Source organism: Oncorhynchus nerka, linkage group LG19 (genome assembly GCF_034236695.1).
Source record: "Oncorhynchus nerka isolate Pitt River linkage group LG19, Oner_Uvic_2.0, whole genome shotgun sequence".
NCBI classification, from domain to species: Eukaryota; Metazoa; Chordata; class Actinopteri; order Salmoniformes; family Salmonidae; genus Oncorhynchus; species Oncorhynchus nerka.
Window position 1 is genome coordinate 9,679,592 of NC_088414.1, and position 27,324 is coordinate 9,706,915.

At 46.2% G+C, this 27,324-nt stretch overlaps 1 protein-coding gene across 2 annotated transcripts in view; it reads left to right on the forward strand.

Annotated features, from left to right (window-relative positions):
- Positions 1-27,324, forward strand: part of LOC115147176 (secretory carrier-associated membrane protein 1-like) — a 35,439-nt gene that overhangs the window by 2,115 nt on the left and 6,000 nt on the right. The window contains exons 1-3 of one of the 2 annotated variants that reach the window (XM_029620151.2): positions 3,208-3,407; positions 23,886-23,963; positions 25,973-26,083. In XM_029620151.2, coding sequence (XP_029476011.1) covers positions 3,390-3,407; positions 23,886-23,963; positions 25,973-26,083 — 207 coding nt within the window. In that variant the 5' untranslated portion in view covers positions 3,208-3,389. Of the gene's footprint in view, positions 1-3,207; positions 3,408-23,885; positions 23,964-25,972; positions 26,084-27,324 lie in introns of those variants that run through there. The other variant, XM_029689247.2, reaches the window with a different exon arrangement.

A 27,324-nucleotide genomic window follows, 5' to 3' on the forward strand; every position in this document is an offset into this window, starting at 1 on the left:
GAACTTGTTCTCAACTTGCTTACCTGGTTAAATAAAGGTGAAATAAAAAAAATCTGCTTCATCGGACCACTTCCGTATTGAGCACGTCACTGGTACTTCCTGTTTTGAGTTTTTGAATATAAGCAAGAGTAAGAGTTATGGTCAGATTTGCCAAATGGCGGGTGAGGGAAAGCTTTGTATGCATCTCTGTGTTTGGGTCTAGAGTTTTTTTCACCTCTAGTTTCACAGGTGACATGCGAGTAGAAATGAGGTAAAACTGATTTCAATTTTCCTGCGTTAAAGTCACTGGCCACTAGGAGCGCTGCACCTTGGTGAGCGTTTTCTTGGTCGCATGTGACCTTATACAGCTTGTTTGAGTGCGGCCTCAGTGCCAGCATCGGTTTGTGGTAGTAAATAGACTGCTACGAAAAATGATAACTTTCTTGGTAAGTAGTATGGTCTACAGCTTATCATGAGGTATTCTAACTCAGGCAAGCAGAACCTCGAGACTTCCTTAATATTAGAGTTCACTCACAATGTGGCCTGTCCTGGATCCCCGACGCCACCGTTCTGTCCTGCCGATTTTATATAGACAAACCAACTAGATTTATATTTACCATGTCCATGTTCATTTACCCTGTATACAAGGCTACAGATTAGAAGTCCGAGCACAATCTTCATGCTATGGCAATGTGTGTGTGATTTATATGAAATAAACAATCCAAGGGATTTGAAGAGCGGGTGAATGGAAGCATTCCATTGTGATTGACAGATGAAATACTCTATTCCAGTCTCAGCCATTTCTTCAAAACAACATGGATGCCTACAGTCATTTGATGTTCTGTTATAATGTCACATCATTTTCTGTGATCCCACTACATTTTCTTTCCAGGAAATCATGCTTTGATACCGGCTGCTGTGGCGGTTGTACGATGACATGTTGCCTTGCTTTCATTATGAAAATGGTATTACTTAGATGTGTCTTTTTGTAGACGCTGGCTCACCAGGGAGAAACGGTCTTTGATCCTCATAAAGCACATCTCACTCCATTTGCTTTGTGATGTTTAGGCTAGTCTACTTTCCTGGCTCGTTGGTGTTCCCTGTTTTAAGACCGAAGCTTCTTCCTTCCTTCATTCTCTCTTTATCCTTCATCCCTTTCTCGCTCTGTCTCTCTCTCTATATCAATTAAATTCTAGTTCACTCACTGCAAGGTTGCTCGCTTGCACACTTTTGCCCTTTCTGGTCCTTTGATCATTGCTCTGTCACTCCAGGAAGCTGCAGAGTTGCCCTCTGGGAAAATGGGTCCCCTCCTCCTTGCTGTTTGGATGATGTGGCTCGGTCTTTAGGTTGATGCTTATGTGTAAGGAGTATCGATAATTGATCGTAAACATGGGTTTTATTGTTCGTGAAGGAATGAATGGTGCACTTCCCACAGCTAGCCTAACTGTGCTGTATAGAAATGTGTGTGTGTAACTCGACACTAGAGCTGCCGCTGACCACCGCACCACGTAGACAGTCAATTATTTATCGGGCTATACACGATTAGTCCCTCTGTTACGTCTGTACTGCTGCAGGTCTCCGGGGAATTCTACGTGTGTGTGTGAACAAACAAGATTGGTCAGATTTTTAGGACCGTTAGGTTTCAGAGCTTGAAGGCTGTCGTGTAACCATCTCAAGTCGTTTAGTCTGTTACCCATGTCCTTTTACCAAGAGAATGAAGTGTCTGCCTGTCTGCCTAGTGGGTTGCTGTCCTGTTGTTTTTATGGTTCCTCCTTATCACTTCATGGATCAATAAATTACAGAGTGCACAGCACACACCTAGTTTCTCTGAAAGTGATTGAAAGGCTTGAAAACCAGCAGGCACTGCAGTCCTCTGTATTAGGCCTAGGCTAACCTATCAGGGAAATATATATATTTCTAAAACTGTCTGTTAGGTAGAGCCCTATAAAATCTGCAATGTGGACGGGATCACGGAATCCAGACATTAAACAATATTCCAAAATGTATTGAATTTATTAGTAGGAAATCAACGAAATGTATTGAAGCTATTAGAAAATGAATATGCACAAGATTATCATAAGACATTAACAAAATGCATCAGTGAATCGTATTTTCCTGGAACTTTCTGACGATGCAACGCAGGAATGCGATTGTCTACCACTTTGTGTAACCTAGCCGTTAGCGATGACGCTAATAATGATAAGCATCTTCCGGTAGTTGGAAAGGCTTTCCCAAATACCTTCTAAATGAAATGTTAACCACAAAGTAGCCTATGCCTACCTGGTGTCATGATTATTTTCATAATTCCAGTGGCAATTTGTTTAGCAAACTGATACATATGTGCTACACAAACACTGCTAAGTGCTAACCAAACAAGTCTCTTGCTGGTGCTCATGTGAATTGAAGGGTATCTACACCCGAAAATGTATTACATTTTTTCCCCCTAGACCTCAAACTTGGTCTCTTGATGTGGTTTAAGCATTTTTGGGACTTAAAACATCCAACTCTCGTTTTTCTTGTGTGATTTATGAGAGCGAAAACCTGAAGGGCCCTAGTTATGGCATTGTTAGTTGACTCCCGGTTTCAGCCTTGCGGCCAGAAGCCTAATGATTCATGCCTTGCAACTCTGGGCTCTCTTCAATAGTTCATGAAATCATATGGTGCTGTCATGGCGACAGCTGGTGCTTAGTGTTACATGAGCTGCTTTCCCTTGACTTACTTTCTGCTCCTTCCTGGTAGTCTCTTATCAAATCAATTGTGTTCATAAAACCTACGGGACATTCAGTACTGTTGTGGAGGGAGAGAACTTGTAGGCCTATCTAACACAGACACGCATGTTTGTCAACGTTGCTGCTTTCTCTTTGCGAGACGCTTTTCCCCCTCGAGCAATAGGCATACTAACAGCTTCTAGTGGAGGCCCCTCCTTTTATCTCTAATATTAACAGAGAGAGTTTTGTTGTGTTCACCTAAATCCAACAGGTAGGCCTAGTTCATTATTGGCCCAATCTATATTGTAATGTAGCCTGTGAACATCAGTCGCCTATCCTGTAGTTGTGTAGTTCCGTGGGGTGTACCGAGCTTGTACGTGAGCACTGTGTCAATCTGGCTGTGCATCAGGACCATATTAAAGATGCATCACGATGCACTCTGAAGTATTTATGACATACATGCCTGTCCTCGGGACAAGGCACAGCCTGCCTCCTGTTAAACACAGATATGATACTCTGTCAGAACAGAACCTCACAGCCAAGGAGAGAGGAGAAGGGTTGGACTGGGACGGACTGACTGATACTGGAGCGTTCTGGCTGTAACTGGACTATACTGGTCTGTAGCGGTCTATACTGGACTACTTCACTGGAGTTATTGGACAGGGCTGCACTGAACTGAAGTACCGTCTGAATTGATGCTGCATGCGTGAACTTGTCATGGTGAGCTAGCCACCTGAAATGCACCCTACACACACACACACACACACACACACACGTATCCATGTGCACAGTACCGCACACACACAAGGATGATGGGGCTACACCACTCTGCAAGCCCTGCTTTATTCTCTGTTTCAGAGAGAACGGCATCACACACCTGTAGACACCTTAAGCAATGCGGCAGTCCCGGGAGGTGCACCTATGGGGCTATACTTTCAAATAGCTTACTCGTAGCCTCCCGGATTCACACGGGAGTGGCCTATGAAACTGAAATTTGAACTCGCTGATACCAACCTAGAATCTGCATAGCTTGACTAAAGGTTGATTTTAAATAAAAACAATTAGCCTAGACTGTGTCTGTGTCTGTGTCTGCACTACAGTACAGCATGCCAGTGACGGCAGCACACCGAGTCCTTCGTCGTAGCAGAGGAAAGTGTTCTGGAACTCGTGGGCTCTGTCCTATTTATAGCTGTCTGTGTGGTGGTGAAAATGATTGGAGTCATCTCGTCTTTGCCAGTTTCAGGGTATTAGGGCCTAATAAAATCCACGAAGCAGAGAACGCGGACGGAATCACGGAATCCAGACATTAAAACGCATTTGAACAACATTAAGAAATGTATTGCACTTAGTAGGAAAACAACTAGATGTATTGAACTGATTAGAACGTGTGTTAATATGCCCGAGATTACCATAAGACACGAACAAAATGCATCAGCGATTCATATTTTCCTTCAACTCTGTAAACGCAGGAAAGCCGCTGTCTGTGTGCGTGTTTGTCTATCACGGTGTAGCCATTAGCGATAATCAAACCAAACGGTATTTGTCACATGCGCCGAATACAACAGCTCGACCTTAAGAGTGGGAAGCTTACTTACTATCCCTTAACCAACAATGCTATAAGACATTAAGAAAAACGTGTTAGGTATTTAAAAAAAAATACAAGTAACAATTAAACAGCAGCAGTAAAATAACAATCGCAATAGTGAGGCTATATACAGGGGGTACCAGTACAGAGTCAATGTGGAGGCTATATACAGGGGTACCAGTACAGAGTCAATGTGGAGGCTATATACAGGGGTACCAGTACAGAGTCAATGTGGAGGCTATATACAGGGGTACCAGTACAGAGTCAATGTGGAGGCTATATACAGGGGTACCAGTACAGAGTCAATGTGGAGGCTATATACAGGGGGTACCAGTACAGAGTCAATGTGGAGGCTATATACAGGGGTACCAGTACAGAGTCAATGTGGAGGCTATATACAGGGGTACCAGTACAGAGTCAATGTGGAGGCTATATACAGGGGTACCAGTACAGAGTCAATGTGGAGGCTATATACAGGGGTACCAGTACAGAGTCAATGTGGAGGCTATATACAGGGGTACCAGTACAGAGTCAATGTGGAGGCTATATACAGGGGTACCAGTACAGAGTCAATGTGAGGCTATATACAGGGGTACCAGTACAGAGTCAATGTGGAGGCTATATACAGGGGGTACCAGTACAGAGTCAATGTGGAGGCTATATACAGGGGGTACCAGTACAGAGTCAATATGGAGGCTATATACAGGGGTACCAGTACAGAGTCAATGTGGAGGCTATATACAGGGGGTACTGGTACAGAGTCAATGTGGAGGCTATACAGGGTACCAGTACAGAGTCAATGTGGAGGCTATATACAGGGGTACTGGTACAGAGTCAATGTGGAGGCTATATACAGGGGGTACTGGTACAGAGTCAATGTGGAGGCTATATACAGGGGTACCAGTACAGGTCAATGTGGAGGCTATATACCAGGGGGTACCAGTACAGAGTCAATGTGGAGGCTATATACAGGGGTACCAGTACAGAGTCAATGTGGAGGCTATATACAGGGGTACCAGTACAGAGTCAATGTGGAGGCTATATACAGGGGTACCAGTACAGAGTCAATGTGGAGGCTATATACAGGGGGTAACGGTACAGAGTCAATGTGGAGGTTATATACAGGGGTACCAGTACAGAGTCAATGTGGAGGTTATATACAGGGGTACCAGTACAGAGTCAATGTGGAGGCTATATACAGGGGTACCAGTACAGTGTCAATGTGGAGGCTATATACCCAGGGGTACCAGTACAGAGTCAATGTGGGCTATATACAGGGAGGTACCAGTACAGAATAATGTGGAGGCTATATACAGGGGGTACTGGTACAGAGTCAATGTGGAGGCTATATACAGAAATTTACTGGTACAGAGTCAATGTGGAGGCTATACAGGAGTACCGGTACAGAGTCAATGTGGAGGCTATATACAGGGTACCAGTACAGAGTCAATGTGGAGGCTATATACAGGGTACCAGTACAGATATACAGGGGTACCAGTACAGAGTCAATGTGGAGGCTATATACAGGGGTACCGGTACAGAGTCAATGTGGAGGCTATATACAGGGGGTACTGGTACAGAGTCAATGTGGAGGCTATATACAGGGGTACCAGTACAGAGTCAATGTGGAGGCTATATACAGGGGGTACCAGTACAGAGTCAATGTGGAGGCTATATACAGGGGTACCAGTACAGAGTCAATGTGGAGGCTATATACAGGGGTACCAGTACAGAGTCAATGTGGAGGCTATATACAGGGGTACCAGTACAGAGTCAATGTGGAGGCTATATACAGGGGTACCAGTACAGAGTCAATGTGGAGGCTATATACAGGGAGTACCAGTACAGAGTCAATGTGGAGGCTATATACAGGGGTACCAGTACAGAGTCAATGTGGAGGCTATATACAGGGGTACCAGTACAGAGTCAATGTGGAGGCTATATACAGGGGTACCAGTACAGAGTCAATGTGGAGGCTATATACAGGGGTACCAGTACAGAGTCAATGTGGAGGCTATATACAGGGGTACCAGTACAGAGTCAATGTGGAGGCTATATACAGGGGTACCAGTACAGAGTCAATGTGGAGGCTATATACAGGGGTACCAGTACAGAGTCAATGTGGAGGCTATATACAGGGGTACCAGTACAGAGTCAATGTGGAGGCTATATACAGGGGTACCAGTACAGAGTCAATGTGGAGGCTATATACAGGGGTACCAGTACAGAGTCAATGTGGAGGCTATATACAGGGGTACCAGTACAGAGTCAATGTGGAGGCTATATACAGGGAGTACCAGTACAGAGTCAATGTGGAGGCTATATACAGGGGTACCAGTACAGAGTCAATGTGGAGGCTATATACAGGGGTACCAGTACAGAGTCAATGTGGAGGCTATATACAGGGGGTACCAGTACAGAGTCAATGTGGAGGCTATATACAGGGGTACCAGTACAGAGTCAATGTGGAGGCTATATACAGGGGTACCAGTACAGAGTCAATGTGGAGGCTATATACAGGGGTACCAGTACAGAGTCAATGTGGAGGCTATATACAGGGGTACCAGTACAGAGTCAATGTGGAGGCTATATACAGGGGTACCAGTACAGAGTCAATGTGGAGGCTATATACAGGGGTACCAGTACAGAGTCAATGTGGAGGCTATATACAGGGAGTACCAGTACAGAGTCAATGTGGAGGCTATATACAGGGGTACCAGTACAGAGTCAATGTGGAGGCTATATACAGGGGTACCAGTACAGAGTCAATGTGGAGGCTATATACAGGGGTACCAGTACAGAGTCAATGTGGAGGCTATATACAGGGGTACCAGTACAGAGTCAATGTGGAGGCTATATACAGGGGTACCAGTACAGAGTCAATGTGGAGGCTATATACAGGGGTACCAGTACAGAGTCAATGTGGAGGCTATATACAGGGGTACCAGTACAGAGTCAATGTGGAGGCTATATACAGGGGTACCAGTACAGAGTCAATGTGGAGGCTATATACAGGGGTACCAGTACAGAGTCAATGTGGAGGCTATATACAGGGGTACCAGTACAGAGTCAATGTGGAGGCTATATACAGGGGTACCAGTACAGAGTCAATGTGGAGGCTATATACAGGGGTACCAGTACAGAGTCAATGTGGAGGCTATATACAGGGGTACCAGTACAGAGTCAATGTGGAGGCTATATACAGGGGTACCAGTACAGAGTCAATGTGGAGGCTATATACAGGGGTACCAGTACAGAGTCAATGTGGAGGCTATATACAGGGGTACCAGTACAGAGTCAATGTGGAGGCTATATACAGGGGTACCAGTACAGAGTCAATGTGGAGGCTATATACAGGGGTACCAGTACAGAGTCAATGTGGAGGCTATATACAGGGGTACCAGTACAGAGTCAATGTGGAGGCTATATACAGGGGTACCAGTACAGAGTCAATGTGGAGGCTATATACAGGGGTACCAGTACAGAGTCAATGTGGAGGCTATATACAGGGGTACCAGTACAGAGTCAATGTGGAGGCTATATACAGGGGTACCAGTACAGAGTCAATGTGGAGGCTATATACAGGGGTACCAGTACAGAGTCAATGTGGAGGCTATATACAGGGGTACCAGTACAGAGTCAATGTGGAGGCTATATACAGGGGTACCAGTACAGAGTCAATGTGGAGGCTATATACAGGGGTACCAGTACAGAGTCAATGTGGAGGCTATATACAGGGGTACCAGTACAGAGTCAATGTGGAGGCTATATACAGGGGTACCAGTACAGAGTCAATGTGGAGGCTATATACAGGGGTACCAGTACAGAGTCAATGTGGAGGCTATATACAGGGGTACCAGTACAGAGTCAATGTGGAGGCTATATACAGGGGTACCAGTACAGAGTCAATGTGGAGGCTATATACAGGGGTACCAGTACAGAGTCAATGTGGAGGCTATATACAGGGGTACCAGTACAGAGTCAATGTGGAGGCTATATACAGGGGTACCAGTACAGAGTCAATGTGGAGGCTATATACAGGGGTACCAGTACAGAGTCAATGTGGAGGCTATATACAGGGGTACCAGTACAGAGTCAATGTGGAGGCTATATACAGGGGTACCAGTACAGAGTCAATGTGGAGGCTATATACAGGGGGTACCAGTACAGAGTCAATGTGGAGGCTATATACAGGGGTACCAGTACAGAGTCAATGTGGAGGCTATATACAGGGGTACCAGTACAGAGTCAATGTGGAGGCTATATACAGGGGTACCAGTACAGAGTCAATGTGGAGGCTATATACAGGGGTACCAGTACAGAGTCAATGTGGAGGCTATATACAGGGGTACCAGTACAGAGTCAATGTGGAGGCTATATACAGGGGGTACCAGTACAGAGTCAATGTGGAGGCTATATACAGGGGTACCAGTACAGAGTCAATGTGGAGGCTATATACAGGGGTACCAGTACAGAGTCAATGTGGAGGCTATATACAGGGGTACCAGTACAGAGTCAATGTGGAGGCTATATACAGGGGTACCAGTACAGAGTCAATGTGGAGGCTATATACAGGGGTACCAGTACAGAGTCAATGTGGAGGCTATATACAGGGGTACCAGTACAGAGTCAATGTGGAGGCTATATACAGGGGTACCAGTACAGAGTCAATGTGGAGGCTATATACAGGGGTACCAGTACAGAGTCAATGTGGAGGCTATATACAGGGGTACCAGTACAGAGTCAATGTGGAGGCTATATACAGGGGTACCAGTACAGAGTCAATGTGGAGGCTATATACAGGGGTACCAGTACAGAGTCAATGTGGAGGCTATATACAGGGGTACCAGTACAGAGTCAATGTGGAGGCTATATACAGGGGTACCAGTACAGAGTCAATGTGGAGGCTATATACAGGGGTACCAGTACAGAGTCAATGTGGAGGCTATATACAGGGGTACCAGTACAGAGTCAATGTGGAGGCTATATACAGGGGTACCAGTACAGAGTCAATGTGGAGGCTATATACAGGGGTACCAGTACAGAGTCAATGTGGAGGCTATATACAGGGGTACCAGTACAGAGTCAATGTGGAGGCTATATACAGGGGTACCAGTACAGAGTCAATGTGGAGGCTATATACAGGGGTACCAGTACAGAGTCAATGTGGAGGCTATATACAGGGAGTACCAGTACAGAGTCAATGTGGAGGCTATATACAGGGGTACCAGTACAGAGTCAATGTGGAGGCTATATACAGGGGTACCAGTACAGAGTCAATGTGGAGGCTATATACAGGGGTACCAGTACAGAGTCAATGTGGAGGCTATATACAGGGGTACCAGTACAGAGTCAATGTGGAGGCTATATACAGGGGTACCAGTACAGAGTCAATGTGGAGGCTATATACAGGGGTACCAGTACAGAGTCAATGTGGAGGCTATATACAGGGGTACCAGTACAGAGTCAATGTGGAGGCTATATACAGGGGTACCAGTACAGAGTCAATGTGGAGGCTATATACAGGGGTACCAGTACAGAGTCAATGTGGAGGCTATATACAGGGGTACCAGTACAGAGTCAATGTGGAGGCTATATACAGGGGTACCAGTACAGAGTCAATGTGGAGGCTATATACAGGGGTACCAGTACAGAGTCAATGTGGAGGCTATATACAGGGGTACCAGTACAGAGTCAATGTGGAGGCTATATACAGGGGTACCAGTACAGAGTCAATGTGGAGGCTATATACAGGGGTACCAGTACAGAGTCAATGTGGAGGCTATATACAGGGGTACCAGTACAGAGTCAATGTGGAGGCTATATACAGGGGTACCAGTACAGAGTCAATGTGGAGGCTATATACAGGGGTACCAGTACAGAGTCAATGTGGAGGCTATATACAGGGGTACCAGTACAGAGTCAATGTGGAGGCTATATACAGGGGTACCAGTACAGAGTCAATGTGGAGGCTATATACAGGGGTACCAGTACAGAGTCAATGTGGAGGCTATATACAGGGGTACCAGTACAGAGTCAATGTGGAGGCTATATACAGGGGTACCAGTACAGAGTCAATGTGGAGGCTATATACAGGGGTACCAGTACAGAGTCAATGTGGAGGCTATATACAGGGGTACCAGTACAGAGTCAATGTGGAGGCTATATACAGGGGTACCAGTACAGAGTCAATGTGGAGGCTATATACAGGGGTACCAGTACAGAGTCAATGTGGAGGCTATATACAGGGGTACCAGTACAGAGTCAATGTGGAGGCTATATACAGGGGTACCAGTACAGAGTCAATGTGGAGGCTATATACAGGGGTACCAGTACAGAGTCAATGTGGAGGCTATATACAGGGGTACCAGTACAGAGTCAATGTGGAGGCTATATACAGGGGTACCAGTACAGAGTCAATGTGGAGGCTATATACAGGGGTACCAGTACAGAGTCAATGTGGAGGCTATATACAGGGGTACCAGTACAGAGTCAATGTGGAGGCTATATACAGGGGTACCAGTACAGAGTCAATGTGGAGGCTATATACAGGGGTACCAGTACAGAGTCAATGTGGAGGCTATATACAGGGGTACCAGTACAGAGTCAATGTGGAGGCTATATACAGGGGTACCAGTACAGAGTCAATGTGGAGGCTATATACAGGGGTACCAGTACAGAGTCAATGTGGAGGCTATATACAGGGGTACCAGTACAGAGTCAATGTGGAGGCTATATACAGGGGTACCAGTACAGAGTCAATGTGGAGGCTATATACAGGGGTACCAGTACAGAGTCAATGTGGAGGCTATATACAGGGGTACCAGTACAGAGTCAATGTGGAGGCTATATACAGGGGTACCAGTACAGAGTCAATGTGGAGGCTATATACAGGGGTACCAGTACAGAGTCAATGTGGAGGCTATATACAGGGGTACCAGTACAGAGTCAATGTGGAGGCTATATACAGGGGTACCAGTACAGAGTCAATGTGGAGGCTATATACAGGGGTACCAGTACAGAGTCAATGTGGAGGCTATATACAGGGGTACCAGTACAGAGTCAATGTGGAGGCTATATACAGGGGTACCAGTACAGAGTCAATGTGGAGGCTATATACAGGGGTACCAGTACAGAGTCAATGTGGAGGCTATATACAGGGGTACCAGTACAGAGTCAATGTGGAGGCTATATACAGGGGTACCAGTACAGAGTCAATGTGGAGGCTATATACAGGGGTACCAGTACAGAGTCAATGTGGAGGCTATATACAGGGGTACCAGTACAGAGTCAATGTGGAGGCTATATACAGGGAGTACCAGTACAGAGTCAATGTGGAGGCTATATACAGGGGTACCAGTACAGAGTCAATGTGGAGGCTATATACAGGGGTACCAGTACAGAGTCAATGTGGAGGCTATATACAGGGGTACCAGTACAGAGTCAATGTGGAGGCTATATACAGGGGTACCAGTACAGAGTCAATGTGGAGGCTATATACAGGGGTACCAGTACAGAGTCAATGTGGAGGCTATATACAGGGGTACCAGTACAGAGTCAATGTGGAGGCTATATACAGGGGTACCAGTACAGAGTCAATGTGGAGGCTATATACAGGGGTACCAGTACAGAGTCAATGTGGAGGCTATATACAGGGGTACCAGTACAGAGTCAATGTGGAGGCTATATACAGGGGTACCAGTACAGAGTCAATGTGGAGGCTATATACAGGGGTACCAGTACAGAGTCAATGTGGAGGCTATATACAGGGGTACCAGTACAGAGTCAATGTGGAGGCTATATACAGGGGTACCAGTACAGAGTCAATGTGGAGGCTATATACAGGGGTACCAGTACAGAGTCAATGTGGAGGCTATATACAGGGGTACCAGTACAGAGTCAATGTGGAGGCTATATACAGGGGTACCAGTACAGAGTCAATGTGGAGGCTATATACAGGGGTACCAGTACAGAGTCAATGTGGAGGCTATATACAGGGGTACCAGTACAGAGTCAATGTGGAGGCTATATACAGGGGTACCAGTACAGAGTCAATGTGGAGGCTATATACAGGGGTACCAGTACAGAGTCAATGTGGAGGCTATATACAGGGGTACCAGTACAGAGTCAATGTGGAGGCTATATACAGGGGTACCAGTACAGAGTCAATGTGGAGGCTATATACAGGGGTACCAGTACAGAGTCAATGTGGAGGCTATATACAGGGGTACCAGTACAGAGTCAATGTGGAGGCTATATACAGGGGTACCAGTACAGAGTCAATGTGGAGGCTATATACAGGGGTACCAGTACAGAGTCAATGTGGAGGCTATATACAGGGGTACCAGTACAGAGTCAATGTGGAGGCTATATACAGGGGTACCAGTACAGAGTCAATGTGGAGGCTATATACAGGGGTACCAGTACAGAGTCAATGTGGAGGCTATATACAGGGGTACCAGTACAGAGTCAATGTGGAGGCTATATACAGGGGTACCAGTACAGAGTCAATGTGGAGGCTATATACAGGGGTACCAGTACAGAGTCAATGTGGAGGCTATATACAGGGGTACCAGTACAGAGTCAATGTGGAGGCTATATACAGGGGTACCAGTACAGAGTCAATGTGGAGGCTATATACAGGGGTACCAGTACAGAGTCAATGTGGAGGCTATATACAGGGGTACCAGTACAGAGTCAATGTGGAGGCTATATACAGGGGTACCAGTACAGAGTCAATGTGGAGGCTATATACAGGGGTACCAGTACAGAGTCAATGTGGAGGCTATATACAGGGGTACCAGTACAGAGTCAATGTGGAGGCTATATACAGGGGTACCAGTACAGAGTCAATGTGGAGGCTATATACAGGGGTACCAGTACAGAGTCAATGTGGAGGCTATATACAGGGGTACCAGTACAGAGTCAATGTGGAGGCTATATACAGGGGTACCAGTACAGAGTCAATGTGGAGGCTATATACAGGGGTACCAGTACAGAGTCAATGTGGAGGCTATATACAGGGGTACCAGTACAGAGTCAATGTGGAGGCTATATACAGGGGTACCAGTACAGAGTCAATGTGGAGGCTATATACAGGGGTACCAGTACAGAGTCAATGTGGAGGCTATATACAGGGGTACCAGTACAGAGTCAATGTGGAGGCTATATACAGGGGTACCAGTACAGAGTCAATGTGGAGGCTATATACAGGGGTACCAGTACAGAGTCAATGTGGAGGCTATATACAGGGGTACCAGTACAGAGTCAATGTGGAGGCTATATACAGGGGTACCAGTACAGAGTCAATGTGGAGGCTATATACAGGGGTACCAGTACAGAGTCAATGTGGAGGCTATATACAGGGGTACCAGTACAGAGTCAATGTGGAGGCTATATACAGGGGTACCAGTACAGAGTCAATGTGGAGGCTATATACAGGGGTACCAGTACAGAGTCAATGTGGAGGCTATATACAGGGGTACCAGTACAGAGTCAATGTGGAGGCTATATACAGGGGTACCAGTACAGAGTCAATGTGGAGGCTATATACAGGGGTACCAGTACAGAGTCAATGTGGAGGCTATATACAGGGGTACCAGTACAGAGTCAATGTGGAGGCTATATACAGGGGTACCAGTACAGAGTCAATGTGGAGGCTATATACAGGGGTACCAGTACAGAGTCAATGTGGAGGCTATATACAGGGGTACCAGTACAGAGTCAATGTGGAGGCTATATACAGGGGTACCAGTACAGAGTCAATGTGGAGGCTATATACAGGGGTACCAGTACAGAGTCAATGTGGAGGCTATATACAGGGGTACCAGTACAGAGTCAATGTGGAGGCTATATACAGGGGTACCAGTACAGAGTCAATGTGGAGGCTATATACAGGGGTACCAGTACAGAGTCAATGTGGAGGCTATATACAGGGGTACCAGTACAGAGTCAATGTGGAGGCTATATACAGGGGTACCAGTACAGAGTCAATGTGGAGGCTATATACAGGGGTACCAGTACAGAGTCAATGTGGAGGCTATATACAGGGGTACCAGTACAGAGTCAATGTGGAGGCTATATACAGGGGTACCAGTACAGAGTCAATGTGGAGGCTATATACAGGGGTACCAGTACAGAGTCAATGTGGAGGCTATATACAGGGGTACCAGTACAGAGTCAATGTGGAGGCTATATACAGGGGTACCAGTACAGAGTCAATGTGGAGGCTATATACAGGGGTACCAGTACAGAGTCAATGTGGAGGCTATATACAGGGGTACCAGTACAGAGTCAATGTGGAGGCTATATACAGGGGTACCAGTACAGAGTCAATGTGGAGGCTATATACAGGGGTACCAGTACAGAGTCAATGTGGAGGCTATATACAGGGGTACCAGTACAGAGTCAATGTGGAGGCTATATACAGGGGTACCAGTACAGAGTCAATGTGGAGGCTATATACAGGGGTACCAGTACAGAGTCAATGTGGAGGCTATATACAGGGGTACCAGTACAGAGTCAATGTGGAGGCTATATACAGGGGTACCAGTACAGAGTCAATGTGGAGGCTATATACAGGGGTACCAGTACAGAGTCAATGTGGAGGCTATATACAGGGGTACCAGTACAGAGTCAATGTGGAGGCTATATACAGGGGTACCAGTACAGAGTCAATGTGGAGGCTATATACAGGGGTACCAGTACAGAGTCAATGTGGAGGCTATATACAGGGGTACCAGTACAGAGTCAATGTGGAGGCTATATACAGGGGTACCAGTACAGAGTCAATGTGGAGGCTATATACAGGGGTACCAGTACAGAGTCAATGTGGAGGCTATATACAGGGGTACCAGTACAGAGTCAATGTGGAGGCTATATACAGGGGTACCAGTACAGAGTCAATGTGGAGGCTATATACAGGGGTACCAGTACAGAGTCAATGTGGAGGCTATATACAGGGGTACCAGTACAGAGTCAATGTGGAGGCTATATACAGGGGTACCAGTACAGAGTCAATGTGGAGGCTATATACAGGGGTACCAGTACAGAGTCAATGTGGAGGCTATATACAGGGGTACCAGTACAGAGTCAATGTGGAGGCTATATACAGGGGTACCAGTACAGAGTCAATGTGGAGGCTATATACAGGGGTACCAGTACAGAGTCAATGTGGAGGCTATATACAGGGGTACCAGTACAGAGTCAATGTGGAGGCTATATACAGGGGTACCAGTACAGAGTCAATGTGGAGGCTATATACAGGGGTACCAGTACAGAGTCAATGTGGAGGCTATATACAGGGGTACCAGTACAGAGTCAATGTGGAGGCTATATACAGGGGTACCAGTACAGAGTCAATGTGGAGGCTATATACAGGGGTACCAGTACAGAGTCAATGTGGAGGCTATATACAGGGGTACCAGTACAGAGTCAATGTGGAGGCTATATACAGGGGTACCAGTACAGAGTCAATGTGGAGGCTATATACAGGGGTACCAGTACAGAGTCAATGTGGAGGCTATATACAGGGGTACCAGTACAGAGTCAATGTGGAGGCTATATACAGGGGTACCAGTACAGAGTCAATGTGGAGGCTATATACAGGGGTACCAGTACAGAGTCAATGTGGAGGCTATATACAGGGAGTACCAGTACAGAGTCAATGTGGAGGCTATATACAGGGGTACCAGTACAGAGTCAATGTGGAGGCTATATACAGGGGTACCAGTACAGAGTCAATGTGGAGGCTATATACAGGGGTACCAGTACAGAGTCAATGTGGAGGCTATATACAGGGGTACCAGTACAGAGTCAATGTGGAGGCTATATACAGGGGTACCAGTACAGAGTCAATGTGGAGGCTATATACAGGGGTACCAGTACAGAGTCAATGTGGAGGCTATATACAGGGGTACCAGTACAGAGTCAATGTGGAGGCTATATACAGGGGTACCAGTACAGAGTCAATGTGGAGGCTATATACAGGGGTACCAGTACAGAGTCAATGTGGAGGCTATATACAGGGGTACCAGTACAGAGTCAATGTGGAGGCTATATACAGGGGTACCAGTACAGAGTCAATGTGGAGGCTATATACAGGGGTACCAGTACAGAGTCAATGTGGAGGCTATATACAGGGGTACCAGTACAGAGTCAATGTGGAGGCTATATACAGGGGTACCAGTACAGAGTCAATGTGGAGGCTATATACAGGGGTACCAGTACAGAGTCAATGTGGAGGCTATATACAGGGGTACCAGTACAGAGTCAATGTGGAGGCTATATACAGGGGTACCAGTACAGAGTCAATGTGGAGGCTATATACAGGGGTACCAGTACAGAGTCAATGTGGAGGCTATATACAGGGGTACCAGTACAGAGTCAATGTGGAGGCTATATACAGGGGTACCAGTACAGAGTCAATGTGGAGGCTATATACAGGGGTACCAGTACAGAGTCAATGTGGAGGCTATATACAGGGGTACCAGTACAGAGTCAATGTGGAGGCTATATACAGGGGTACCAGTACAGAGTCAATGTGGAGGCTATATACAGGGGTACCAGTACAGAGTCAATGTGGAGGCTATATACAGGGGTACCAGTACAGAGTCAATGTGGAGGCTATATACAGGGGTACCAGTACAGAGTCAATGTGGAGGCTATATACAGGGGTACCAGTACAGAGTCAATGTGGAGGCTATATACAGGGGTACCAGTACAGAGTCAATGTGGAGGCTATATACAGGGGTACCAGTACAGAGTCAATGTGGAGGCTATATACAGGGGTACCAGTACAGAGTCAATGTGGAGGCTATATACAGGGGTACCAGTACAGAGTCAATGTGGAGGCTATATACAGGGGTACCAGTACAGAGTCAATGTGGAGGCTATATACAGGGGTACCAGTACAGAGTCAATGTGGAGGCTATATACAGGGGTACCAGTACAGAGTCAATGTGGAGGCTATATACAGGGGTACCAGTACAGAGTCAATGTGGAGGCTATATACAGGGGTACCAGTACAGAGTCAATGTGGAGGCTATATACAGGGGTACCAGTACAGAGTCAATGTGGAGGCTATATACAGGGGTACCAGTACAGAGTCAATGTGGAGGCTATATACAGGGGTACCAGTACAGAGTCAATGTGGAGGCTATATACAGGGGTACCAGTACAGAGTCAATGTGGAGGCTATATACAGGGGTACCAGTACAGAGTCAATGTGGAGGCTATATACAGGGGTACCAGTACAGAGTCAATGTGGAGGCTATATACAGGGGTACCAGTACAGAGTCAATGTGGAGGCTATATACAGGGGTACCAGTACAGAGTCAATGTGGAGGCTATATACAGGGGTACCAGTACAGAGTCAATGTGGAGGCTATATACAGGGGTACCAGTACAGAGTCAATGTGGAGGCTATATACAGGGGTACCAGTACAGAGTCAATGTGGAGGCTATATACAGGGGTACCAGTACAGAGTCAATGTGGAGGCTATATACAGGGGTACCAGTACAGAGTCAATGTGGAGGCTATATACAGGGGTACCAGTACAGAGTCAATGTGGAGGCTATATACAGGGGTACCAGTACAGAGTCAATGTGGAGGCTATATACAGGGGTACCAGTACAGAGTCAATGTGGAGGCTATATACAGGGGTACCAGTACAGAGTCAATGTGGAGGCTATATACAGGGGTACCAGTACAGAGTCAATGTGGAGGCTATATACAGGGGTACCAGTACAGAGTCAATGTGGAGGCTATATACAGGGGTACCAGTACAGAGTCAATGTGGAGGCTATATACAGGGGTACCAGTACAGAGTCAATGTGGAGGCTATATACAGGGGTACCAGTACAGAGTCAATGTGGAGGCTATATACAGGGGTACCAGTACAGAGTCAATGTGGAGGCTATATACAGGGGTACCAGTACAGAGTCAATGTGGAGGCTATATACAGGGGTACCAGTACAGAGTCAATGTGGAGGCTATATACAGGGGTACCAGTACAGAGTCAATGTGGAGGCTATATACAGGGGTACCAGTACAGAGTCAATGTGGAGGCTATATACAGGGGTACCAGTACAGAGTCAATGTGGAGGCTATATACAGGGGTACCAGTACAGAGTCAATGTGGAGGCTATATACAGGGGTACCAGTACAGAGTCAATGTGGAGGCTATATACAGGGGTACCAGTACAGAGTCAATGTGGAGGCTATATACAGGGGTACCAGTACAGAGTCAATGTGGAGGCTATATACAGGGGTACCAGTACAGAGTCAATGTGGAGGCTATATACAGGGGTACCAGTACAGAGTCAATGTGGAGGCTATATACAGGGGTACCAGTACAGAGTCAATGTGGAGGCTATATACAGGGGTACCAGTACAGAGTCAATGTGGAGGCTATATACAGGGGTACCAGTACAGAGTCAATGTGGAGGCTATATACAGGGGTACCAGTACAGAGTCAATGTGGAGGCTATATACAGGGGTACCAGTACAGAGTCAATGTGGAGGCTATATACAGGGGTACCAGTACAGAGTCAATGTGGAGGCTATATACAGGGGTACCAGTACAGAGTCAATGTGGAGGCTATATACAGGGGTACCAGTACAGAGTCAATGTGGAGGCTATATACAGGGGTACCAGTACAGAGTCAATGTGGAGGCTATATACAGGGGTACCAGTACAGAGTCAATGTGGAGGCTATATACAGGGGTACCAGTACAGAGTCAATGTGGAGGCTATATACAGGGGTACCAGTACAGAGTCAATGTGGAGGCTATATACAGGGGTACCAGTACAGAGTCAATGTGGAGGCTATATACAGGGGTACCAGTACAGAGTCAATGTGGAGGCTATATACAGGGGTACCAGTACAGAGTCAATGTGGAGGCTATATACAGGGGTACCAGTACAGAGTCAATGTGGAGGCTATATACAGGGGTACCAGTACAGAGTCAATGTGGAGGCTATATACAGGGGTACCAGTACAGAGTCAATGTGGAGGCTATATACAGGGGTACCAGTACAGAGTCAATGTGGAGGCTATATACAGGGGTACCAGTACAGAGTCAATGTGGAGGCTATATACAGGGGTACCAGTACAGAGTCAATGTGGAGGCTATATACAGGGGTACCAGTACAGAGTCAATGTGGAGGCTATATACAGGGGTACCAGTACAGAGTCAATGTGGAGGCTATATACAGGGGTACCAGTACAGAGTCAATGTGGAGGCTATATACAGGGGTACCAGTACAGAGTCAATGTGGAGGCTATATACAGGGGTACCAGTACAGAGTCAATGTGGAGGCTATATACAGGGGTACCAGTACAGAGTCAATGTGGAGGCTATATACAGGGGTACCAGTACAGAGTCAATGTGGAGGCTATATACAGGGGTACCAGTACAGAGTCAATGTGGAGGCTATATACAGGGGTACCAGTACAGAGTCAATGTGGAGGCTATATACAGGGGTACCAGTACAGAGTCAATGTGGAGGCTATATACAGGGGTACCAGTACAGAGTCAATGTGGAGGCTATATACAGGGGTACCAGTACAGAGTCAATGTGGAGGCTATATACAGGGGTACCAGTACAGAGTCAATGTGGAGGCTATATACAGGGGTACCAGTACAGAGTCAATGTGGAGGCTATATACAGGGGTACCAGTACAGAGTCAATGTGGAGGCTATATACAGGGGTACCAGTACAGAGTCAATGTGGAGGCTATATACAGGGGTACCAGTACAGAGTCAATGTGGAGGCTATATACAGGGGTACCAGTACAGAGTCAATGTGGAGGCTATATACAGGGGTACCAGTACAGAGTCAATGTGGAGGCTATATACAGGGGTACCAGTACAGAGTCAATGTGGAGGCTATATACAGGGGTACCAGTACAGAGTCAATGTGGAGGCTATATACAGGGGTACCAGTACAGAGTCAATGTGGAGGCTATATACAGGGGTACCAGTACAGAGTCAATGTGGAGGCTATATACAGGGGTACCAGTACAGAGTCAATGTGGAGGCTATATACAGGGGTACCAGTACAGAGTCAATGTGGAGGCTATATACAGGGGTACCAGTACAGAGTCAATGTGGAGGCTATATACAGGGGTACCAGTACAGAGTCAATGTGGAGGCTATATACAGGGGTACCAGTACAGAGTCAATGTGGAGGCTATATACAGGGAGTACCAGTACAGAGTCAATGTGGAGGCTATATACAGGGGTACCAGTACAGAGTCAATGTGGAGGCTATATACAGGGGTACCAGTACAGAGTCAATGTGGAGGCTATATACAGGGGTACCAGTACAGAGTCAATGTGGAGGCTATATACAGGGGTACCAGTACAGAGTCAATGTGGAGGCTATATACAGGGGTACCAGTACAGAGTCAATGTGGAGGCTATATACAGGGGTACCAGTACAGAGTCAATGTGGAGGCTATATACAGGGGTACCAGTACAGAGTCAATGTGGAGGCTATATACAGGGGTACCAGTACAGAGTCAATGTGGAGGCTATATACAGGGGTACCAGTACAGAGTCAATGTGGAGGCTATATACAGGGGTACCAGTACAGAGTCAATGTGGAGGCTATATACAGGGGTACCAGTACAGAGTCAATGTGGAGGCTATATACAGGGGTACCAGTACAGAGTCAATGTGGAGGCTATATACAGGGGTACCAGTACAGAGTCAATGTGGAGGCTATATACAGGGGTACCAGTACAGAGTCAATGTGGAGGCTATATACAGGGGTACCAGTACAGAGTCAATAGTGGAGGCTATATACAGGGGTACCAGTACAGAGTCAATGTGGAGGCTATATACAGGGGTACCAGTACAGAGTCAATGTGGAGGCTATATACAGGGGTACCAGTACAGAGTCAATGTGGAGGCTATATACAGGGGTACCAGTACAGAGTCAATGTGGAGGCTATATACAGGGGTACCAGTACAGAGTCAATGTGGAGGCTATATACAGGGGTACCAGTACAGAGTCAATGTGGAGGCTATATACAGGGGTACCAGTACAGAGTCAATGTGGAGGCTATATACAGGGGTACCAGTACAGAGTGAATAGTGAGGTTATATACAGGGGTACCAGTACAGAGTCAATGTGGAGGCTATATACAGGGGTACCAGTACAGAGTGAATAGTGAGGCTATATACAGGAGGTACCAGTACAGAGTCAATGTGGAGGCTATATACAGGGGTACCAGTACAGAGTGAATAGTGAGGCTATATACAGGAGGTACCAGTACAGAGTCAATGTGGAGGCTATATACAGGGGTACCAGTACAGAGTCAATGTGGAGGCTATATACAGGGGTACCAGTACAGAGTCAATGTGGAGGCTATATACAGGGGTACCAGTACAGAGTGAATAGTGAGGTTATATACAGGGGTACCAGTACAGAGTCAATGTGGAGGCTATATACAGGGGTACCAGTACAGAGTCAATAGTGGAGGCTATATACAGGGGTACCAGTACAGAGTCAATGTGGAGGCTATATACAGGGGTACCAGTACAGAGTCAATGTGGAGGCTATATACAGGGGTACCAGTACAGAGTCAATGTGGAGGCTATATACAGGGGTACCAGTACAGAGTGAATATGGAGGCTATATACAGGGGTACCAGTACAGAGTCAATGTGGAGGCTATATACAGGGGTACCAGTACAGAGTGAATAGTGAGGCTATATACAGGAGGTACCAGTACAGAGTCAATGTGGAGGCTATATACAGGGGTACCAGTACAGAGTGAATGTGGAGGCTATATACAGGGGTACCAGTACAGAGTCAATGTGGAGGCTATATACAGGGGTACCAGTACAGAGTCAATGTGGAGGCTATATACAGGGGTACCAGTACAGAGTCAATGTGGAGGCTATATACAGGGGTACCAGTACAGAGTCAATGTGGAGGCTATATACAGGGGTACCAGTACAGAGTGAATATGCGGGGGCACGGGTTAGTCGAGGTAAATGAGGTAATTGTACATATAGGTAGAGTTAAAATGACGATGCATAGATTTATAAACCGAGAGTACCAGCATTGTAAAAGAGGGGTCTGTGTAGCCCTTTGATTAGCTGTTCAGGAGTCTTATGGCTTGGGGGTAGAAGCTGTTAAGAAGCCTTTTGGACCTCGACTTCGCGCTTCGGTGCCACTTGCCGTGCGGTAGCAGAGAGAACAGTCTATGACTAGTGGCTGGAGTCTGACAATTTTTAGGACCTTCCTCTGACACCGCCTGGTATAGAGTTCCTGGATGGAAGGAAGCTTGGCCCAGTGATGTACTGGGTTTTACGCACTGCCCTCTGTAGTGCCTTGAGGTCGGAGGCCGAGTAGTTGCCATACCAGGCAGTGATGAAACCAGTCAGGATGCTCTCGGTGGTGCAGCTGTAGAACCTTTTGAGTATCTGAGGACCCATGCCAAATCTTTTCAGTCTCCTGAGGGGGAATAGGCTTTGTTGTGCCCTCTTCACAACTGTCATGGTGTGCTTGGACTATGTTATTTTGGTAATGTGGACACCAAGGAACTTGAAGCTCTCAACCTGCTCCACTGCAGCCCTGTCGACGAGAATGGGGGCGTGCTCCATCTTCCTGTAGTCCACAATCATCTCCTTTGTCTTGATCACGTTGAGGGAGAGGTTGTCCTGGCACCACACGGCCAGGTCTCTGACCTCCCTAAAGGATGCTAATAATGTTAACTCTTCTGATAGGTGGAAAAGCTTTCCCAAAAACATTCTCAATTAAATGTTAACTACAAAGTATGCCTACCTGATGTCATGATTATTTGCGTCAATACATTGGCGATTTGTTTAGCAAACTGCAATTGCATGTGTGCTACAGAAACGCCCTGAACCAAATGGAGTGGTGGTGCTCAGTTCAGCTTTTTTTTTTCTCCAGATCTTAAACTTGGTTTAAACATTGTGGATGTTTTGAAAGAAAAAAAAATCTGATGTTATAAAAAAAAATACAAAAGTTGTTTTTGAGAGGGAAAACCTGAAAAAAACGGAATTCAGCGGAAAAAACACAACTAGGCAAAGAAATATATATATATTTTTATCGGGCCCTAGATTATAGACCGTGAAGGTCAGCCTGCTGTTAGGGTCTCTGTCTGTATTCTCTTCTTCAGATGAAAAGTACTTGTCTGTCTTGTTGGCCGTTGAAAACCAGAGGCCGGGTTAGGCAAATGATTCTGGTGGTGGTGCTGCCCTTGAGTTTTGTTGCGCTTGATTCGTAAGCAGACGTCATAGAATGGGTTGAAAGAACTTGCCCTATGCATGTAGGCTAGGCTAGCATTCACTACAGACCCGTTCAGGTCACACTGGACTGGCTTCCGAGTTCGTTCATCACCGCGGCAACGCAGCATATAGGCTAGGCTAGCATTCACTACAGACCAGTTCGTTCATCACCGCGGCAACGCAGCATATAGGCTAGTCAAGTTGAGTGTCTATTATTTCGACTTGGGTGACTACATGGGGAGTGTAGCCTGTTGACGTACTCCCTCAAGGCTCCTCATCCATTCTGTAGAACGGTGTGTCATATGTAATGAAGAGTGAGTTTCTCTCGTTCCCTCTCCTCGCAGGATCCGTCGGTGACCCAAGTAACACAGAACGCTCCTCCAGGGTTGGAAGAGTACAACCCCTTCACAGATGCCAAGCCGGTGAGTACAGTGTAGTCATATCTGACACGTGTGTGTGTGTATATAGGATACTGTAAAACCTCTCATGCGACTCGTAATTAGCTTACTAAAATGTGTATCTGACTCCATAAAGATAATTTTAGCAATATGGAAGAACGCTGGGGTTACGGTAACGGAACGCTGGGGTCGTGTAACGGAACGCTGGGGTCGCGTTACGGTAACGGAACACTGGGGTCGCGTTAAGGAACGCTGGGGTCGCGTTACGGTAACGGAACGCTGGGGTCGCGTTACAGTAATAGGCAATGGGGAAAAATGTCTGAGAATGGAATTCTAAATACAAGTGTATTTAATTACTTTGCTAAATTAATGGATTCACACACATTCACATAAAGCTTAAGTTGCAAATGATTACAAGGCATTATTCTAAGCATGATCAGAGAACAAATGAGCTGACAAGGTAAAAATCTGTTAACCCACTGTTCCCCGGTAGGCCGTCATTGTAAATAAGAATTTGTTCTTAACTGACCTGCCTAGTTAATAACATGTAAAAAAAAAAACTGCTCATGGGAGAGACTGGGATCTCACCACAGCAAGTCAGGAACACGTAATAGAAAGAACAACGAATCGAATGGGAGAGACGGGGATCTCACCACAGCAAGTCAGGAACACGTAATAGAAAGAACAACGAATCGAATGGGAGAGACGGGGATCTCACCACAGCAAGTCAGGAACACGTAATAGAAAGAACAACGAATCGAATGGGAGAGACGGGGATCTCACCACAGCAAGTCAGGAACACGTAATAGAAAGAACAACGAATCGAATGGGAGAGACGGGGATCTCACCACAGCAAGTCAGGAACACGTAATAGAAAGAACAACGAATCGAAGACTCTTTTTATAAGCATTTGAGTTTGGATTCAATCTGAGTTGTTGACCAATAGCATTACTGTAAAGTTAACCTCCAATCAGATATCAGACCTACAGGCTGTAACCTCTGCTTCTCAGAGGTGAGACAATGGGGGTTGGTGAGATCAACACAGTGGAAAATCCTGCATACAGTTGATAAGTCACTTCGAGGGCTGCCCTACAACTGCATAGTGTGAGAGGAGAGGTGGCGGGTAGGTGTGAGAGACACCATTGATGAGAGCAGTCTATGTACAGACTCAGTCAGCATAGCCTTGCTATTGAGAAAGGCCGCCGTAGGCAGACCTGGCTCTCAAGAGAAGACGCGCTATATGCACACTGCCCACAAAATGAGGTGGAAACTGAGCTGCACTTCATAACCTCCTGCCAAATGTTTGACCATATTAGAGACACATATTTCCCTCAGATTATGTAGATCCACAAAGAATTGAAAAAAAAAACCTGATTTTGATAAACTCTCATATGTACCGGTTGAAATACCACAGTGTGCCATCACAGCAGCAAGATTTGTGACCCGTTTCCACAAGAAAAGGGCAACCAGTGAAGAACGAACAAACAAATAAATATATGTAAATATAATCCATTTATGCTTATTAACTTTCCCTTTTGTACTCTAACCATTTGTACATCGATACAACACTGTGTGTATATAGACATATGACATTTGTAATGTCTTTATTCTTGTGGAACTTTTGTGACTTCAATGTTTACTGTTCATTTTTAATGTTTATTTCACTTTTGTATATTATCTACCTCCCTTACTTTGGCAATGTGAACATATGTTTGCCCTGCCAATAAAGCCCCTTGAATTGAGAGCAAAACAGAAGCACTGATAAGGACCGATGGTGACGTAGTTCCAGATGACAGGTGTTAATTATGTTTTTTCGTCCCTCCTCAAAAGCTTCTGTTCCGGAAGAACGGTTGAAGATGCTGATTCCGGACGGTGTCTGGTTCGCTGTTCACACCCTATTCCCCCTTCAGTACACTACATTGTCTTGACCCAAGCTACACTTGTTTGCTTGTACTACATAGGGAATAGGGTACGGTTTGAGACGGTTTAACAATCCCACGCTAGCTATTTTTTTATTTTTTTGTCCCTCCCAGGTCCACCCTGGCCCAGCGCCTAAATTGCCGGCCCCCCCCACCACCACCACCAACACACAACCAGCCATCATGAAGCCTACTGAAGAACCTCCTGCATATTCCCAGTCACAGGTACTCCACACGCGCCTCACATCCTGTTCTACCATTTCACTCCGTGCTATTCCACCCCTCTGAAGAAAGAGGGCTCAATGTAGCGTTGCATTTCCGTAGAAACACCATGCACGCGCGTCCCATGCTCTGGTGGGTTTGTCAGCAGGCTCTCCCCACAGAGCGTGGCCTGCTCTAATAAAAGCTGTTTGTGACAGCGTGGAGATGCTTCTAAGCCACAGAGATGCTTCCTAAACATGAATGTGGGCTGTACGCCTCGGCTTTCTGAGGGACATGTGTAACTTCGTGTTTGCAGCTGAAAAGAGAGCGATAGAGAGACCTCAGCAGACAGGTAGCACAGGAAGACCATTCCTTATTCTACTTCCTCTCTTTCTACCTCTACTGACGCATATACACACACACACACCGATTATATCAGGATGCTGCGACCTAGATCAGATATACAGCTTAAGATGACGTTGTCACAAATCTGGGACCGGCGCTGTTGAGAGCTAGCATTAGTTCCATTGTTGCAAAGAGATATGGGATATTAGAATCCCGTTGTCTCAACCGTTGTCATCTTCAACCTAGGCTGCAACTAGGAAGTTGGCAATAAGGCATGTGACCTACTATCCTGTCCCTTGCGCTGTTGAAAAAAATCTTCCTAGCTTTTAACGATTGGGGCCTCCCGAGTGGCGGAGCGGTCTAAGGCACTGCAGGTCAGTGCTAGAGGCGTCACTGCAGACCCAATTGGCCAGGCCGTCGTTATAAATAAGAGTTTGTTCTTAACTGACTTGCCTAGTTAAATAAAATAAATGAATCAAAAAGTTGCATTGGGCAGCATTTTGTCAGTAGTGTGGCTCGTGACATCAAATACAGCCATTACTTTCTGCAGTTGTTGCTTGGTAGAGTTGGGGCACACACACACACACACACACACTAGCGAAGCCTGCACAGCAATCTGCCTTTAGTCGAATTAAAAGCGGAGTGTAAATTATTCTGAATCGCATGGAAAGACAGGAGGTGGAGACGACTACTGGGACTGTGCTGTGTGCTGATACAGTAGTCTGCCGAACACACACACACACACACACATTACTAAAACAAAAAGTCAGCTGCCTCAATGTCAGTTTCAAGTTGACTTGAAGTTTAATGTTTTCGGTCAAATCCAACTTGTCAGCCATGTGGAGTGTGATCTAGCCTGGATAACATCTCTCTGTACTGTATATCGCTTGTTGGTTTAGTGTAATGTTATTGTGTGTGTG